Source organism: Syngnathus typhle, linkage group LG12 (assembly GCF_033458585.1).
Source record: "Syngnathus typhle isolate RoL2023-S1 ecotype Sweden linkage group LG12, RoL_Styp_1.0, whole genome shotgun sequence".
Classification (NCBI taxonomy): domain Eukaryota; kingdom Metazoa; phylum Chordata; class Actinopteri; order Syngnathiformes; family Syngnathidae; genus Syngnathus; species Syngnathus typhle.
In genome coordinates, this window is record NC_083749.1 from 11,256,849 (window position 1) to 11,273,371 (window position 16,523).

Here is a 16,523-nt window from a genome sequence, read left to right on the forward strand (position 1 = left end):
TTTTTTTTTTTACATTGGTTAAACCCTTTGCTGTGGAAGGCTGGCTTTTAAACATACTCAGAAATGTATTATAAAAAATTAAGATATTTTACTGTACATTGATTCAATAAAAACAGACATATCCACGGATTTTGACCATATTTAAAATTACTTTTGGTCATATGCTTTTGAAATGCGTGATGTGAAGTATGCGGTAATTGTAGCTGGCGAAGCGATGCGTATGTGTATTGTTTTACGCTAAACATCCAAGTATGGTAATAATTACCATTGGGATTTCACATCAGAGCTATCCTTTCAGTTATCCAGTCAGGTGTGGTAGGAGTTCACAACTGTCCATTTGTCACCTCTTTGGAATTTGCTCACTTCCACTCTTGTGTACCACAACCACCTTTGCAAGAATGAACTTGTCTTGGACATTTCAAACAAGCGCTGTGAACGTTATTGTCTGGTATACTAACATAAATAGTGCCCTAGATTCATTTGTCTAACTTAAATACCACATTGTGAAACCAGGAGTCATGCAGGAAAATGATGTAGCATTGAAAGATTACACCATGTTTTATGAAGACTAAACATGACAGTTTATCTTAACTGTTCAATATGATTGGCATTGTCTTCTTCATAGAATACTCCATTTTGCAATGTTTTAAAATGTACTGTCAATACACTTTGGGTGTGTTAATATAAGATTATTTTTTATTTAAAGACATTGTTCCTCTTCATACTAATCTGCTGTCGTTTTTAGACTATACCAGTGCTTCTCAATTATTTTCTGTTACGCCCCCCCCTAGCAAGAAGAAAACTATTCGCGCCCCCCCTCCCCACCGTGACTATCCTAACTTGTCTTGTAAATCGTAAAATGTTGCACTGTCGCAAACGTGACAGAAGTAACAATGAGAGCGCCACTGCCCCCTGCTGTAGTAAACGCGCAATTACACTTTATTCTAGTACTGCCAAAAAAAAAGCCTGTTCCCCAGGGTCACACGCGCCCCCCCAGGAATAGCACCGCGCCCCCCAAGGGGGGCGCGCCCCACTATTTGAGAAGCACTGGACTATACAAATGACAAATTCCAAGACAAAAACCAACAACGCCTTTTTAAGCATTTTTTCATTTTCGCATTTTTGTCCAATCGCGCAACTGCAGCGCACAGCCGAACACGCAACCGTAGCGCGTCGGCGACCGCGCAACTGCACCGTGCTGGTTGCATTATTGTGACAGAGCCGTCGCTGAAATTTAGAAAATATTTTTAAAGTCCAGATATACTTTCCAAAATTTAAGTGGACCTCAGTGCGCAGGGAGCTTAATTTGGTCCGATCGCGCAACCGCAGCGCGCCGGGCGCTCACTGTCGCATTGTTTTAAGAGCGTCTTTGTGTTTTAGGATGGCTTTACTGCTCCCACTTGCTTTCTTTGGAGGCATGATTAGGGGTTAATACAATCCTCAAAGTAACGAAAATACAATAACAACGCAGTCAGTCGGTGTCCGGGCTGCGCGGTCGGGATTTCTCGGAGCCTCCTGGCTCATCTCGCGAGGTTCGACCTTCGAATTTTGTTCGACAACCGAAGTAAAAAAATCTTGAATTTTTTGTTCGAATTCCGATTTGTTCGAGAACCGGGACATTCGAAAACCGAGGTTTGACTGTACTTTAATCCATGACATTTTTCTCGAGGATTACTATCTAACTCACAGGTGTCAAAGTTAAGGCCCGGGGGCCAAATACGGCCCGCCACATCATTTTAGGTGGCCCGCGAAGACAAATTTTGCATCGAATTCAATTCAAAATTTCTAATTGTTTTCACTTTTAAAAAATAGAGATATTGTTAACCATTTTTATTACCAATAATTTTTTAAAATAATTTCTATTTTCAAATATTTGATTCGATTTGATTTCAATATTTCATTTTTAAATATTTGAAGAGTTTTTGTTAGTCTCTGTTTTGATAATGTGTTATTCATCAGTTTGTTGTGTAGCCTATAACATATACCGTAATTTTCGGACTAAAAGTCGCACCGGAGTATAAGTCGCACCAGCCATAAAATGCCCCAAAGAGCGTAAAAAAACATATATAAGTCGCTCCGGAGATAAGTCGCATTTTGGGGGGCAATTTATTCAACAAAATCCAACACCAAGAACAGTCATGAACGAGCAACAACAGGCGAAACGATAGCTATGCTAACGTGACATAAACACAAACTAAGAGCTGAGAACGGCCCTGACGTAAAATTCAGAGTTATTCAAAAAACTATTACATAAATAACACGTTAATTAAACCATCTGCGTCACTCCAATTCATTAAATCCATCAACCGTCCTTTGTCAACAATGCGTGCGCGCCGCTGACGGCTCTTCCACTTCAAAATATTCCACAGGCCCATATAACGATATATAAATTATATATCAAATAACTATTATATAAGCAATAATGTTATCAAACCATCTGTGCACTCTAAATCATTAAATCCATCGATCAAATTCCTCGTCCTTTGTCAACATCGCCGCGCGTGCGCCCTGACGTCAGCCTCGCCTTCTTCTTCTACTACTACTTTGGGATTTGGCTTCATAGAGATACATAAAAACACTAGATGATTGCTTTAGCTGGTTGACGACGTTCAGACCTGTCCACCATCTTGAGTGAGTCACGGGAAATGGGCATGCTGCCGTCAGCAGTGCGACGCGACGTCGCGGTCGCGCGTCAGCAGCGCAACGTCGCGTCAGCAGCGCAACGTCGCGTCAGCAGCTCGGCGGTTGTTTACATAAAGGACAAAGATCGACTTGTCCAGGGGCGGTGGATGAGGCTCGGACAATGCTTTTACGCACGCGCGGTCCTACTCTACCGAGCTGTCTTTCACCACACGCCTGTAAGTTTGTTTTGTTAAATAAAGAGCCGTTTGCCAAACCCACGTCTTTCCTTGAACTTTGTTAACGCTACAACATAGTTATATAGTAGATCTGTGGAATAACGACGAGGCTGACGTTAATAGTTATTTGATATATAATTTATATATCGTTATATGGGCCTGTGGAATATTTGCGCACGCATTGTTGACAAAGGACGATTGATGGATTTAATGAATTGGAGTGACGCAGATGGTTTTATTAACGTGTTATTTATGTAATAGTTTTTGAATAACTCTGAATTTTACGTCAGAGCCGTTCTCAGCTCTTAGTTTGTGTTTATGTCACGTTAGCATACCTATCGTTTAGCCCAGGGGTGGGCAAACTTTTTGACTCGCGGGCCGAACTGGGTTTTAAATTTGGACCGGAGGGCCGGACAAGGAGCAGATGGACGTAGGCGTTGTGTGAAGTCATATAAGCGACCTGTAAAGGTCATTGCATAAAAGATCTTGGCCTTTAGTGGGTAGTAAAGCATGGATATTCCAAACAATGTTTTTGAAAACAAATGCATTTATTAACAGCATTAAAAAAAAAAAAAATTCACTAAAAAACTGCTATCAGTGATTCTCATAAAATACGACACTGTTATTATGAATAACAATCTCCATCACTTCAGTGCCTGCAGGTCAGATTAATGAAAGGTGTTTATCTTATGAGATCACATCAAACGGCAAACATTCTGACCAAATATATCATCTTGAAGAATCGGTGAAAGCATACATCCAAATAAAGTAATCAAAACAGCAACACGGTGAGGGGTATCTGAAAATCAGAGCAGAGTTTTAACTCGCAAACACCTGGTAACAGAGGTGAGGAAACGGGAAACACCTCCTTAAAGTAAGCCTTAAGAACTTTACAGGTTAAGATTAGTCGCAAATAGGTGGTGCATCAATGTCCTTGAGCATCCTGCATTGTTTGAAAATGAGAATGGTCGCTAGTTTCAATCCCTGCTATGTGTACAAATCATATTCAAAATGCATTTTTTTACAATAAACTTGAGAGCCTCCCGTTCATTTTCAGTGGGAACAGTGTTGTTGGTCTCCCTTTTTTGCTAGTGCGTCATAGTCTGGAGTAAAATTTGTTGTGGCAATTCTTAGGCGAGATCCGAGGTGTTGGTCCGTTTACCTTGATCTGTGACGGGTTGATGTTGATGTGGATGAACGTCACGTCGCGTACGTCGAGCCAAATTGGCCACTCTTTTTTAACATTCGGCACTCACTTCTTTTTTTCGGGCCACTCATTTTAATGGAAGGATTCCAGGGGAAGGTTTGTGGGTGGCTTTAGCGCAAAACTGCATCTGAAAGCTCAGCGCGCGAATTATAAGAATGCTGTCGTCAAAGCCCACACTCTAAATTCGGGACTGATACGAATAGAGCGAGAGTGCGCCAAGTCCGTACTACTGAGTACGTACACGCACTTGTGAGTGTGCACCGAGCTTTCTGACACGGCTTCCGCTAGTAAATGCGCAGGCGAGCGCTTCGCCATCTACTGGGAAAACGCAGTCATTGCAGGCAAAATGACCAAAAAAAAAAAAGTTTAATAATACAATTTGTTCAGGGTTGGCGGCCCGGATTAAACGGTCCCGTGGGCCGGATGTGGCCCGCGGGCCGTAGTTTGCCCACCCCTGGTTTAGCCTGTTGTTGCTCACGTGTTGTTGCGACGCTGCGTCAGCAGCGCGGCGGTTGTTTACATAAAGGACAAAGATTGACTCGACGAGCTGCTGCTGACACGACGTTGCGCTGCTGTCGTCACTTGAAATTCAAATTACAGTAATCCCTTGCTACATTGCGGTTCGTTTATTGCGGTTTCAAAATTTTTGAAAAAAAAAAAACATATATAAGTCGCTCCTGAGTATAAATCGCCCACCCAAACTATGAAAAAAAAACGCGATTTATAGTCCGAAAATTACGGTATACAATATGAGACGTTCATACATTTATTTGGGTTGACAATTTGAATGGCCCTTTGAAGCGAACTATGACTATGATGCGGCCCACCACAAAAATAAGTTTGACACCTCTGAAACTAGTGGGTAAGCGCAACGGTTCTGTTGTAATATAGAAGTATTATCCATATACAATGATCCGAGCCTCTTTATCCTCACAAGGGTCATTGGTGTACCGTAGTCTATCCCAGCAGCCTTTGGGCAGTGATGGGAAACAGCCTGAACTGGTCGCCAGCCAATCGCAGGGCACACACAGACCAACAACCATTCACACTCATACCTACGGGCAATTCATAGTGCTCAATTTACTTACTACCATCCTTGGAATGTGAGAACAAACTGGAATACCCAGCGAAAACTGATTTAATTTAAATTAATCAATATTTAATAAATGTTCCCACTTCAATCGGTTGAATACTCGCTTACAGCTTCTCCATCCTTGTACCACTCACTGCTTTATTTCTACTGCATCCTCCTCTGCTGTTGTTGTTTAGGTTACACACACTTGGTGACAAGGTTGAAGGCTTAATAAATAGTTCCTTTCACCTTGTCTACTTCATTTTGTTCATTTTGTTATGCTAATTGTTACTCTCTTCCTGAATCTGTACATGTACTAGTACAGAAGGACATTTTCTGACCTGCTTATCCTTACGAGGGACTGTATATTTTAATGTTTTTACAGGGATGAGAATCTTCCGCGGATTTCTGTGTTTTTTTCCGTCGGGAGTATCATTTTCGTGAATCGTGTAGATCCGTTGAGAAAATTGTTTTTATATGGCTCTGGCAGCAGTATTGCGACAACAGCCGCCTTATTTTCTGCAGCATTTTGGCGCTACTTTCGTCACATCATTTGCCTACTCATTTGCCTAATTAGCAAATGTTTTAGCCAGCATGGCGAAAGTTTTAGAGAAAAAGACAAGGATCGTGCCAGGGAAATAGACAAGTTGAACGGGATCAGGAACTGTTTCAGATGGGCATGGCTGCAGCATCATCTTACAACTCGGAACACAAAGACGCTCTTAAAGCAATGCTACAGTGAGCGCCCGAGCGCGCTGCAGTTGCGCGATCGGACTAAATTAAGCACCCTGCGCACTGAGGTCCACTTCAATTTTGGAAAGTACATCAGGACTTTAAAAATATTTTCTAAATTTCAGCGACGGCTCTGTCGCAATAATGCAGTCAGCGCGGTGCAGTTGCGCGGTCGGCGACGCGCTACGTTTGCGCGTTCGGCGGTGCGCTGCAGTTGCGCGATCGGACAAAACTAAGCTCCCTGCACACTTAGGTCCACTTACATTTTGGAAAGTACATCAGGAGTTCAAAAATATTTTCTAAATTTCAGCAATGGCTGTGTCACAATAATGCAACCAGTTGCTCGGTCGGCGACGCGCTACGGTTGCGCGTTCGGCGGTGGGCTGCAGTTGCGAGATCGGACAAAAATGCGCAAATGAAAAAATGCGTCAAGCCTCGGAACGGATTAAAACATTTTCATTATTTCTAATGGGAAAAATAGATTCGGAATTCGACCCATTCGCATCTCGAACCGCCTTCTGGAACGGATTGTGGTCGAAAACCGAGGCTTGACTATTATATTCGCCTTGGTAGCCCACCAAGCAGGAATATTTCTTTAACAAAACTGTTGAAATTGAGTGATGAAATGAATGGTTTTGGGGTTGCTATACTGCCTAAATCCAGGAGTTTCCAGGGAGCTTTTCCCCCTGAGCATGCGACCCCCAGACCCCGGCTACTTTTCAGTGTTTCTTTTTTATTTGCCGTTCTCTTAACTGTTTTTAAGCAATGGGAAGGAATGATATTTTTTTTCTTTAAATGGATACAAACTTTTTTCATGCATTTCTATTTTAACCTCGAACTTGTCAGGAATCGGATGGGGAATGGAGCAGGGCGACCAAATGCAGCTTGGACCAGGGTTTATTGCAGCAAACTCAAAAGACAGACTCGGCAAACTGACATGACTTATCAAAACTAACAGGACCGACAAAAACGTGAAACAAAAGACAGGAACCAAACCAACCTTGTGACAGTGACACATGCATTGTCCACAATGCTCCGACATCGAGTGGCACACAAACAGAACTTAAATACAACACAGGCAACAAGAGGCAGGCGAGTGTGATTACACTAATCAAGGGCACACAGGAAGGAAGGGGCAAGCACACAGACACGATGACAACCTATACACATCACAAAACTGGGGATGAGACATGACAGAACTCTCGGGGTCCTTTGAAGTTGCCTATATTGGTAAGTCCATCCTTGTTGACATCTTGGAGTCTTATGAGGCAGAAAAAACCCCAGCTAACTGTATGTAGGCAATGTAGTGTAATTTTTAGACTTCTGTACCGGCGATTACTCACAATGCACTCAGGATGTAATTATACTATGAGTCATAATGATGGTCAGTTATGTGGTAAATACAACAAATCCTGACATCAGCTCCCTGTCTTCGGTTTTTAATTTACCAGTATGAGGGGTAAATAGTCAAATATATTAAAAATAGTTAAATAGTAAATAGTCATTATTGACAATAAATGAAAGGCTAATCTTGAATCCGATTTTTGTTGTTCTTGTTGTAAGCTAATAATTGCTTTCAAATCACAAGTGAGTATTTGAACCACTCTGTTAGTTGGATATTAATTCATAGGTGAACAGGGATACCTGAGTCACTCTACGTACAGTAATAAGCCAATCATAATAGTTTGAATTATAACTGATTGAAATAGAGAGCCTGATGTATTCCAAGAATATTTTTGATTCACTAATTTATCACAATAGTCTGTATGTATTTCAAGAGCAACTGCACACTGTCTCTCCAAATATGGTTCAGCTCGAGCCACACCCCGATACTGCAACAGTCAACGTTGCACTTGCATCACGTCTGTCTGCCACGCTTGCATTCGCATTCTCAATAGTGCTGCACTAGAATGACACTACATCCTCTTTTGCCGCTGACTGCGGCATCTGATGTTCAAATTCCCCTTTGGGATTAATAAAGTTGACTCTTCAAATTGATTAACGGATTCACCATGTACGTACTTAGCTAATGAAAGATCACATTCTTTTTTTGTTGGACAAAACACATTTACAAGACCTCATATAATAAACGCGAGTGATTGATGAAGTTGGCCAGGCAGATAAACCAGAATGAGCTAGGAATTAAAGAAAGAAATGGCTAGCAATAAGGAAGGGCATATTTTCAAAGGACAAAATGCTCTTTTGTGTAGAGGAATACCAGAGAGTAAAATGGTGTAGAATGATACAGTAGACAAAAAATGCAACCACTTCAAAGGCTTTTTGCTGATTGTGCAGCATACATAAATGCATGGTTCCACGTAGACTCCAGAGAGGAACCATTTGCTTGAAGGCACAGAGAAAAAAATGTGGTTGCGCGAAGTCTGAGGCCACAAAAGAACAAAGTTAGAGAAGTAGGAAGAGACTGTCAGATAAAGCATGTATAGAGATAACAGCTACAATGACAATGTTTAAGAGTACTTAAGTGAACAGGAGTGACAAAGATCTGCGGAAGAAGAAATCATACTGTTGGGGATTGCGGTTTGCATGCTATCTTCGTTTGATGAAGGCAAGGCGTTAGGGATTCCTGGATTGAGAAAATGCATATTTAGCTAGATTAACAATTAAACCTGTAATTGTATGCTAGTTAAAGTCTGATTTGTTTTTACTTAGAAGCGAGTGTTTTCAATAAAGATAATGGGAATGGAATAAATCTATTACAGACACCCTGGGGAGGAAACTCAGGATCATTGAAGGAAGGAAGCAACTATAATAGTTTCCCAGTAGATGAGCTACTAGCTCTATCTATCTCCTAGCTACTATCACATCTGCTCGGGTGTTCAGGTTGACTCGGGGGCCTAAGCCTTAAGATGATGTCACACTACATCAGGGGTGTCAAACTCTTTTTTTTTCGTCGCCCGCATTGTAGTCATAGCTTCTTTCGGAGGGCCATTATGACTGTCAACCCCAATAAATGTATGAGCACCTCATATTATATACAGTAAAAGCTACAAAACAAAGTGACAAATAACTCGTTTTCAAATCAGACGAGTAAGAACTCGTCAAATATTTTTTTAAAAATATATTAATAAAAGTGAAGACAATTTGCAATCCTAGTAATGACACGACTTTGATGCACAATTTGTCTTCGCGGGCCACATAAAATGATGTGGCGGGCCGTATCTGGCCCCCGGGCCTTGAGTTTGACACCAGTGCACTACATAATTGTCTAGGACAGTACAGTGACGTTTAAGATTGTGGTTGGTCTGTTTTGCGGAGATGGGATTGTAGTTCAAACACTGACCCTAACCAAAAGGCAGACTACACCTTGAACTGGTTGCCAGCCCGTCGCAGGTCACACATAGAGATCTAAAAATAAATAAATCCTACACACTCTTCCTTTAAATTTATTATAGATATTAAACAAATGAACTAGAAAATTTGCAAAATCCATGGGCAGAAAACATTGAAAAGATGCATGTAACTTTTTTGTAAGATTATTATAACAATGCAAGGCCTTCACTATACAATATTTTCAGTAGTTCGTAAGTGTGGGATGATAGCCACCAAAAGCAATGCACTGCTACTGTAATTTATTTTTAGTATAATGTGTAATATTTTCTCTGGCCTCCGTCCGTCTATGAAGACGATGGGTTGTGCCCTGAAGTGATTCTCAAACGTCTGTGATGGCTGTATAGCCCGATCTTTGAGTGGCTGTGCAGATGTCACAGATGCAAGTTGTGTGATTTTGGGTACTCAGGGAACCTCCTGCCAATCGTTTTTCTCTTTTCTCATTTTGTGCCTGGCTAAGTCGACTGTCTGTACCCTTTACTCCTTTATGTACAGCATGCCTCCAAGATTGGCGATCTTCTGCTGTGTCTTGCCACATGTCTACATCAATGTTTGCTGAGAGGAGGTCCCTTTTACAGGAGTTTTTGTATCTAAGATGAGAGCGGCCTTGCTAACGTGTGCCAACTTCTAGCTGACCGTACAACGCAATGGACTGCTACTGTAATTTATTTTTAGTATGATATGTAATATTTACTAACATAGTATTCTGCGGGATCCTAATGCGTGCTGGAAAGAGTTCAAAATATATTTCCTTGCACAGGGAGTTAAGTATTTGAAGTGTACGTATGTGCACATTTATCACTGAGAAAAAACGGAAATAATTGAACAAAAAAGGTTTGGTAAGCAAATACATTCCATTAAGGGTTAAAAATTGGTTACAGCATGCCAGGTATTTGTGAGTATTACTAATATAGGCTCTGGATTTGGCGTCCTGTGCTTCCTACCAAACATGCCAAGTCATAACCTCATTGCTGTGATGGTTTGCCATAATCGTCATCTTGAACTTGAACACAATCCATCTAATGAATGAGAAAAGTAGAATGGGTTGAATGAGTCATCATTTTTTTCCCAAGGTTATGTGAGAAAGTTACCCCCGCAGTCCTCAGCCAGCTAACACAGTGACATGGACAGTAGGGACAGTAGAGCCCTCTTGTGGCTAGTTTTAATATTCATTTGGATGAGGGCGTGTCCCTTAAAAATGCTACAGTTCGTCGGTCCATTGACACAGTTTTGACATATGCGCTTGCACTGTGTGTAACCAATGTTAATTGGTGTTTGGATTGAAGTATTATTTTTATATACATTTTTCAGTTCACTTGAACAACTTGTAAATCAAAATAGAATTGCAGTCTTGACAAACTCTGAAAGGGTTAGGATAAAATTACCTACCTTTTCCCCCATGTATTGCCTTTGACGATGTGTTGAATACACAAATGTGTGAGGGCCCACATTAAAGCAAGACAAGGACGTCCTTTTAAGAGAAAGGGGAAAAAGCCACAAATTCTCCATGAAAAGAGTCATAATAACAAGAAGGTGAATGTTTGAATACTAAAGTTGTTTTGCATTCGATTGAAAACAATAGTACCAAAATAAAGATGGCTTGATGGGTGAATACAGTTCACAGTTTTTCTCGGTTGTGAAACCTTGCGAGATGAGCCGAGAGGACCCGCATGCCAACTGACTCCGTTCGTTATTACATTCTCGTTACTCTGAGAATTGCATCAACTCTAATCATGCCTCCAAAGGAAGCAAGTGGGAGCAGTAAAGCCGTTTTAAAACACAAGGACGCTCCTAAAGCAATGAGACAGTGAACGCCCGGCGCGCTGCGGTTGCGCGTCGGACCAAATTAAGCTCCCTACGCATTGAGGTCCACTTAAATTTTGGAAAGTCCATTAGGACTTCAAAAATATTTTCAAAATTTTAGCGACAGCTCTGTCACAATAAGGCGACCAGCGCGGTGCAGTTGCGCGGTCGGCGGCGGGCTACGGTTGCGCAATCGGACAAAATTAAGCTCCCTGCACACTGAGGTCCACTTAAATTTTGGAAAGTACATCAGGACTTTAAAAATATTTCTAAATTTCAAAGTTTCAAATTTGCTTCAAAGACTGAAGCTGGAGTCCAGGTATCAAAAGCCACTGTTCACAGACGTGTCCGGGAAATGGGCTACAATAGCGGTATACCCAGAGTCAAGCCACTTCTGAACTCAAGACAATGGAAGAAGCGTCTGACTTGGGCTATGGAAAAGAAGCACTGGTCAGTTGCAGAGTGCTCCAAAGTCCTCTTTTCAGACGAAAGGAAATTTTGTATTTCATTTGGAAGTCAAGGCGCCAGAGTAAGGAGAAAGGCTGGAGAGGAGCAAAATCCAAGTTGCTTGAAATCCAGTGTGAAGTTCCCACAGTCAGCGATGGTTTGGGGAGCCATGTCAGCTGCTGGTGTTGGTCCACTGTCTCATCAAGTCCAGAGTGAATGCAGCTGTGTACCGAGAGATTTTAGAGCACGACATGCTTTCGTCTGCTGAAAAGCTCTATGGAGATGATGATTTCATTTTCCAGCATGATCTGGCACCTGCCCACAGTGCCAAAACCACCAGTAAATGGTGCACTGACCATGGCATTATTGTCCTCGATTGGCCTGCCAATTCCCCTGACCCGAACCCCATAGAGAATTTGTGGGGTATTGTGAAGAAGAAGCTGAAAGACACCAGACCCAACAATGCAAATGAGCTAAAGGCCGCTATTGAAGCATCCTGGCATACAGATCCATAACACCTCAGCAATGCCACAGGCTGATTGCCTCCATGCCACGCAGCATTGATGCAGTAATCCGTGTAAAAGGATTCCCAACCAAGTACTGAGTGCATTAATGGACATTTTTAAATGTTTGATTTTGTTTTGCTGTTATAAATCTTTTCTTTTACTTGGTCTGAGGAAATATTCCAATATTTTGAGATAGGATTTTTGAGTTTTCTTAAGCTGTAAGCCATAATCAGCAATATTCAAATAATAAAAGGCTTGCGATATTTCAGTTGATTTGTAATGAATCCAGAATGTATGACTTTTTTTTTTTTAATTGCAATTCAGAAAATAAAGAACTATACAATTATACAATTTTCTGAGTCAGTCCTGTATATAACACTTGAATTCAGTCACAAGATTCTATGGTCTAATTCTCCTTATTACTATTTTGTTTGTTTTCAATGTGGACAACATTTGCCTTTCTTGAATGGAAATGATTTCTTAACATATACATGTTTTTTTCAGTGACATGTGAGATGACGCAAGTGAAATATTCCTGGACTTCTGATGCAGTGCATCATGTTTTGTCCTTAACGCAGTGCTTCTCAAATAGTGGGGCCCCAAGGGGGCGCGGTGCTATATCTGGGGGGGCGCGTGTGACCCTGGGGAACAGGCTTTTTTTTTGGCAGTACTAGAATAAAGTGTAATTGCGCCTTTACTACAGCAGGGGGCAGTGGCGCTCTCATTGTTACTTCTGTCACGTTTGCGACAGTGCAACATTTTACGACTTACAAGACAAGTTAGGATAGTCACGGTGGGGAGGGGGGGCGCGAATAGTTTTCTTCTTGCTGGGGGGGGCGTAACAGAAAATAATTGAGAAGCACTGCCTTAACGTGACTTAACAGCAGCACCAGCTACTGCAGCAGACTTGGACCCATCAGAAAAATTAAACCAGTAGCCTGTTGGCTAAGCTCCAACATTATTATGTTGGACCCAACATCAACAATAAAAGCAGTACTATTTGTATGCCTTTTAGGATGTTAAGAATCAACAAAGCAGTTTTATTTTTGACCAGTATAAGGAAAACATGTACATCACATCGGGTGGTCAGGCACAAAAAAAACAACTAACATTCCTGAGTGTCTATGTTATAAAACATTAACAGTATTTCATTTGATTGTAAGTTGATATTATAATGCATAATGAAAAATTCATGAATACAATCATTTTTGTATTGAGCCTCCACCAAAGTCCACCCATGTCTTTTACAGAAAGTCCAGCGTCAGTCACAAGACATGAATAAATTACAGTTCAACTTCTGATTCATTCTGTCTTCTGCAGCTTCCACCAGCACCACCACTACAGCCAAGACTTCCAGTCATGTGACACGCTGTAGTGATAGCCAGAAGAACTACTGTGTAAATGGAGGGGAGTGCTTTACCCTTGAAATCATGCCTGGCAGCACAAAGTTTTTGTGCAGGTAAGAAGATGGAACTTAAGACACTGCCTTTGAGTCAAGCTCAAGTGAGTGTGTGTGATGGTTTTGTGTTTTACTGCGTTCGGTCCCTCAAGCTCCTTTGGAAACAATTTCATGCTAACACATTCCACTTTCTTGACAATGACCCTTAAAGGCAAGCAAGGAAACTCTACAGCACAAGTAGCTTGGAAATCTAGACTCAATGCTGTACCAGTGATTGAGTCCGGCTAATTCACAATGATGCGTTGTGGTGTCTGTACGGAAGACATTTTGAATGCAATGCAGATCGACTGCGGTGCATGTGCGGTGCGTGTCCCAAAATCTGCACAGGCGAGACCACTAGATCACGGAAGTTCACGCAGAAGAGTTGAGTTCACGTGATAACAACCGTGTACATAGAGAGCTATCTTAAACAATAGCCATCCTCGCGTTACATTGATACGCCTTTTGAACATTATTTCTGGGACTTTGGCTTTTCTACCATGGTGTCGTGTTCTTTAAATGAATCAATATAAACATGGGACAACTGCATGGTTGTCGATAGCTTCTTCTATCTTAACTGCTACCACCACCATCATCTGTGTTTGTAGTGTTTAGGTGCAAACGGGTGGGAGTGACAAAGTCCTTAATTGGTGTCATGTGCTCCTCCTCCTGAATATCTTAATATTTTTATCTCATTATCTGACAATGTTTAGGGGATTTAGGGGTTTTGATGCTTACAATCAGCTAGTGTGTAACCCAGATCGTGAGTAACACAGCTGTTGAATAATGTGCTGGAGTCGTCTAGTTTACATTATAAGGTAAGGTAATTTGTCTGATCTTACTTGAACATATCCCCATTGCTACATGTGGGTCAAGTAAGAATGTGACTTTTTTTTTTTAATAATTCACCATACACCAAGGTTTTACTCCCACATCAGTGTTTTTTTTTTTTTTTTTTTTTTGTCCATCTTGTTTGTCCCGTGTGTTACGTACTGTTATTCTCTTGTCCTTTCTACCCATTGGCCAGGTGCTTGACCGGATTCACTGGGCACCGATGTGAACAAGCTGTGCTTAAGAAAGTCTCAAACCCAAAACGTATGTGACCACTGTATTCAGTCCCACACGTCATTACTGGTGTTTCACCCTCACGTTTTGAAAAGTTGAGAAGTTCATCTTTCTTTTATGAACAATGATGGTTAAATTTGGTCATAAGAAAGCCATAATTAATTCTGTGATCTGGTTTTGATCGAGGACTGACGTCTTCCTTTTAGAACAGCAATGAACTGAAACTTGCATGATCATCATCACATCCCATTCTGGTGTCCTCCACTGAAAAACAGTCTTTTTTTTTCTTCTTTTTCAAACACTCAACCCACTACTAATTTTTCATTCAGTACGCCTCTCCAACACCAGCGTGTAGGCTAACACTTGCACGTACAATTCTAGATTGTGATTTTTTACAAAGTTTCTGATCAAATGTCTGCCAACACTGGGATTCAAGTGACCACTGGGGGCTGAGGCTCCTCCTTTGGTCTTATGAGTCCTGTGTGTCAGAGCCAATGTATTCCCTAGGTTGGGCTTCACAGAAACCTGTATTTGGAAACTACAGAATGGATCAGTCCAAGTGGCTACCTATTTACATTTCAGTCATCCGCTTGAAGTAAAAAAAAAAGTAGTAAAAGTAAAAAAGTAAAAATTCCAACTAGACATTTGTCTAGCTTGCCCTTTCTGTCAACACCAGTGATGACCATTGTGGGTTATTCTTCACTTTTATAAACTAACTGCCTGTCTCCTCTTGTATGTTTCTCTTTTTTCCTAATCAGGTGTCCAAATGAATTTACTGGTGATCGCTGCCAAAAATATGTAATGGCCAGCTTTTACAGTATGTCTAATTCCACTTGTCTCTCTTTTTTTAATGTTGCATGTTTAATTAGCTGTGTCTGTTTTGTGACTCCTTCCATGTTATGCTTAACTATAAGCCTGCATATAGGCTGGTATGATTTTTGCATGTTTATGTTTTTGCTTCATTATGTTAAAGCTGCATGCAAATTTGATTAAGTACACACACACACAATTACATGTACACGCACACACACACACACACGCGCGCGCGCACTCACACGCGCACGCACGCACACACACACGCGTTCTGTTAAAAAAATAGAAAGGAAGCAACAGGGATGTACAAAATGATTAATTATGCTATACTATACTAATGTTTTAAAAAGCAGTGCACAAATAAAATCCCCGCCAGTAAACACTTTTACCCTGTGGTACTTCTGATTAAAGTAATCTCAAAACCCTAATTTGAAACCCTACTTTGAAACACTCACCCTAGTGTGAAACTCTATTTTGAAAGCCCAACCTTAGTTTGAAACCCTAATTTGATTCAATAATCCTAGTTTGAAATCCTAACCCTACTTTGAAACCCTAACCCTGGTTTAAAATACTATTTTGAAGCCATGAACCTAATTTGAAATCCTACTTTGAAACACCAACACAAGTTTGAAACCCTACAGCATTGGTGTCAAACTCAAGGCCCGGGGCCCAGTGGCGGCCCATCACATCATTTTATGTGGCCTGCCAAGACAAATTGTGGATTAACTCCATGTGTCAATAATAAAATTGTCCTCACTTTTAAAAACTATAGATATTGCTATGAATTTCTATCACTATTCATCTTTTTCAAATATTTGAACAGTTTTTACTAGTCTCTGATTTCAAAGCGAGTTATTCATCAGTTTGTCATGTAACTTATAATGTATATAATAGAAGGCGTTGACATAATGGCCCTCCGAAGAAAACTATGAGGACAATGCGGTCCCCGACAAAAATAATTTTATCACCCCTGCCCTACTGCAAAACCCTAACCCTATTTAGAAGCTCTAATGTCACCTTCCTGCGCCACCTGACTTCCAGCCAAGCCCCAATCAAGGAATTGCCAGCACCTGCTACAGCTCGTTAGGTCCCCTACTTAACCTCTGTGTATTCTGCCATTGGTTGTCAGTTCGTCTACTTACCCTGCTCATGACACCACTGCCTTTTTGTACCCTGAACGATCTCTGTTGCCAACTGCTTCCGTAAACTGACGACCATGCTTTGATCGCCGCCT

At 41.2% G+C, this 16,523-nt stretch overlaps 1 protein-coding gene across 9 annotated transcripts in view; it reads left to right on the forward strand.

The window, feature by feature from the left end:
* nrg1 (neuregulin 1) overlaps positions 1-16,523 on the forward strand; it is a 60,562-nt gene that overhangs the window by 13,214 nt on the left and 30,825 nt on the right. For 5 of the 9 annotated variants that reach the window (XM_061293798.1, XM_061293797.1, XM_061293796.1 and 2 more), the window contains exons 3-4: positions 13,294-13,432; positions 14,439-14,506. In XM_061293798.1, the coding sequence (XP_061149782.1) occupies positions 13,294-13,432; positions 14,439-14,506 (207 nt within the window). Of the gene's footprint in view, positions 1-2,677; positions 2,859-6,278; positions 7,100-13,293; positions 13,433-14,438; positions 14,507-15,234; positions 15,294-16,523 lie in introns of those variants that run through there. The other 4 variants (XM_061293795.1, XM_061293794.1, XM_061293799.1 and 1 more) reach the window with 3 other exon arrangements.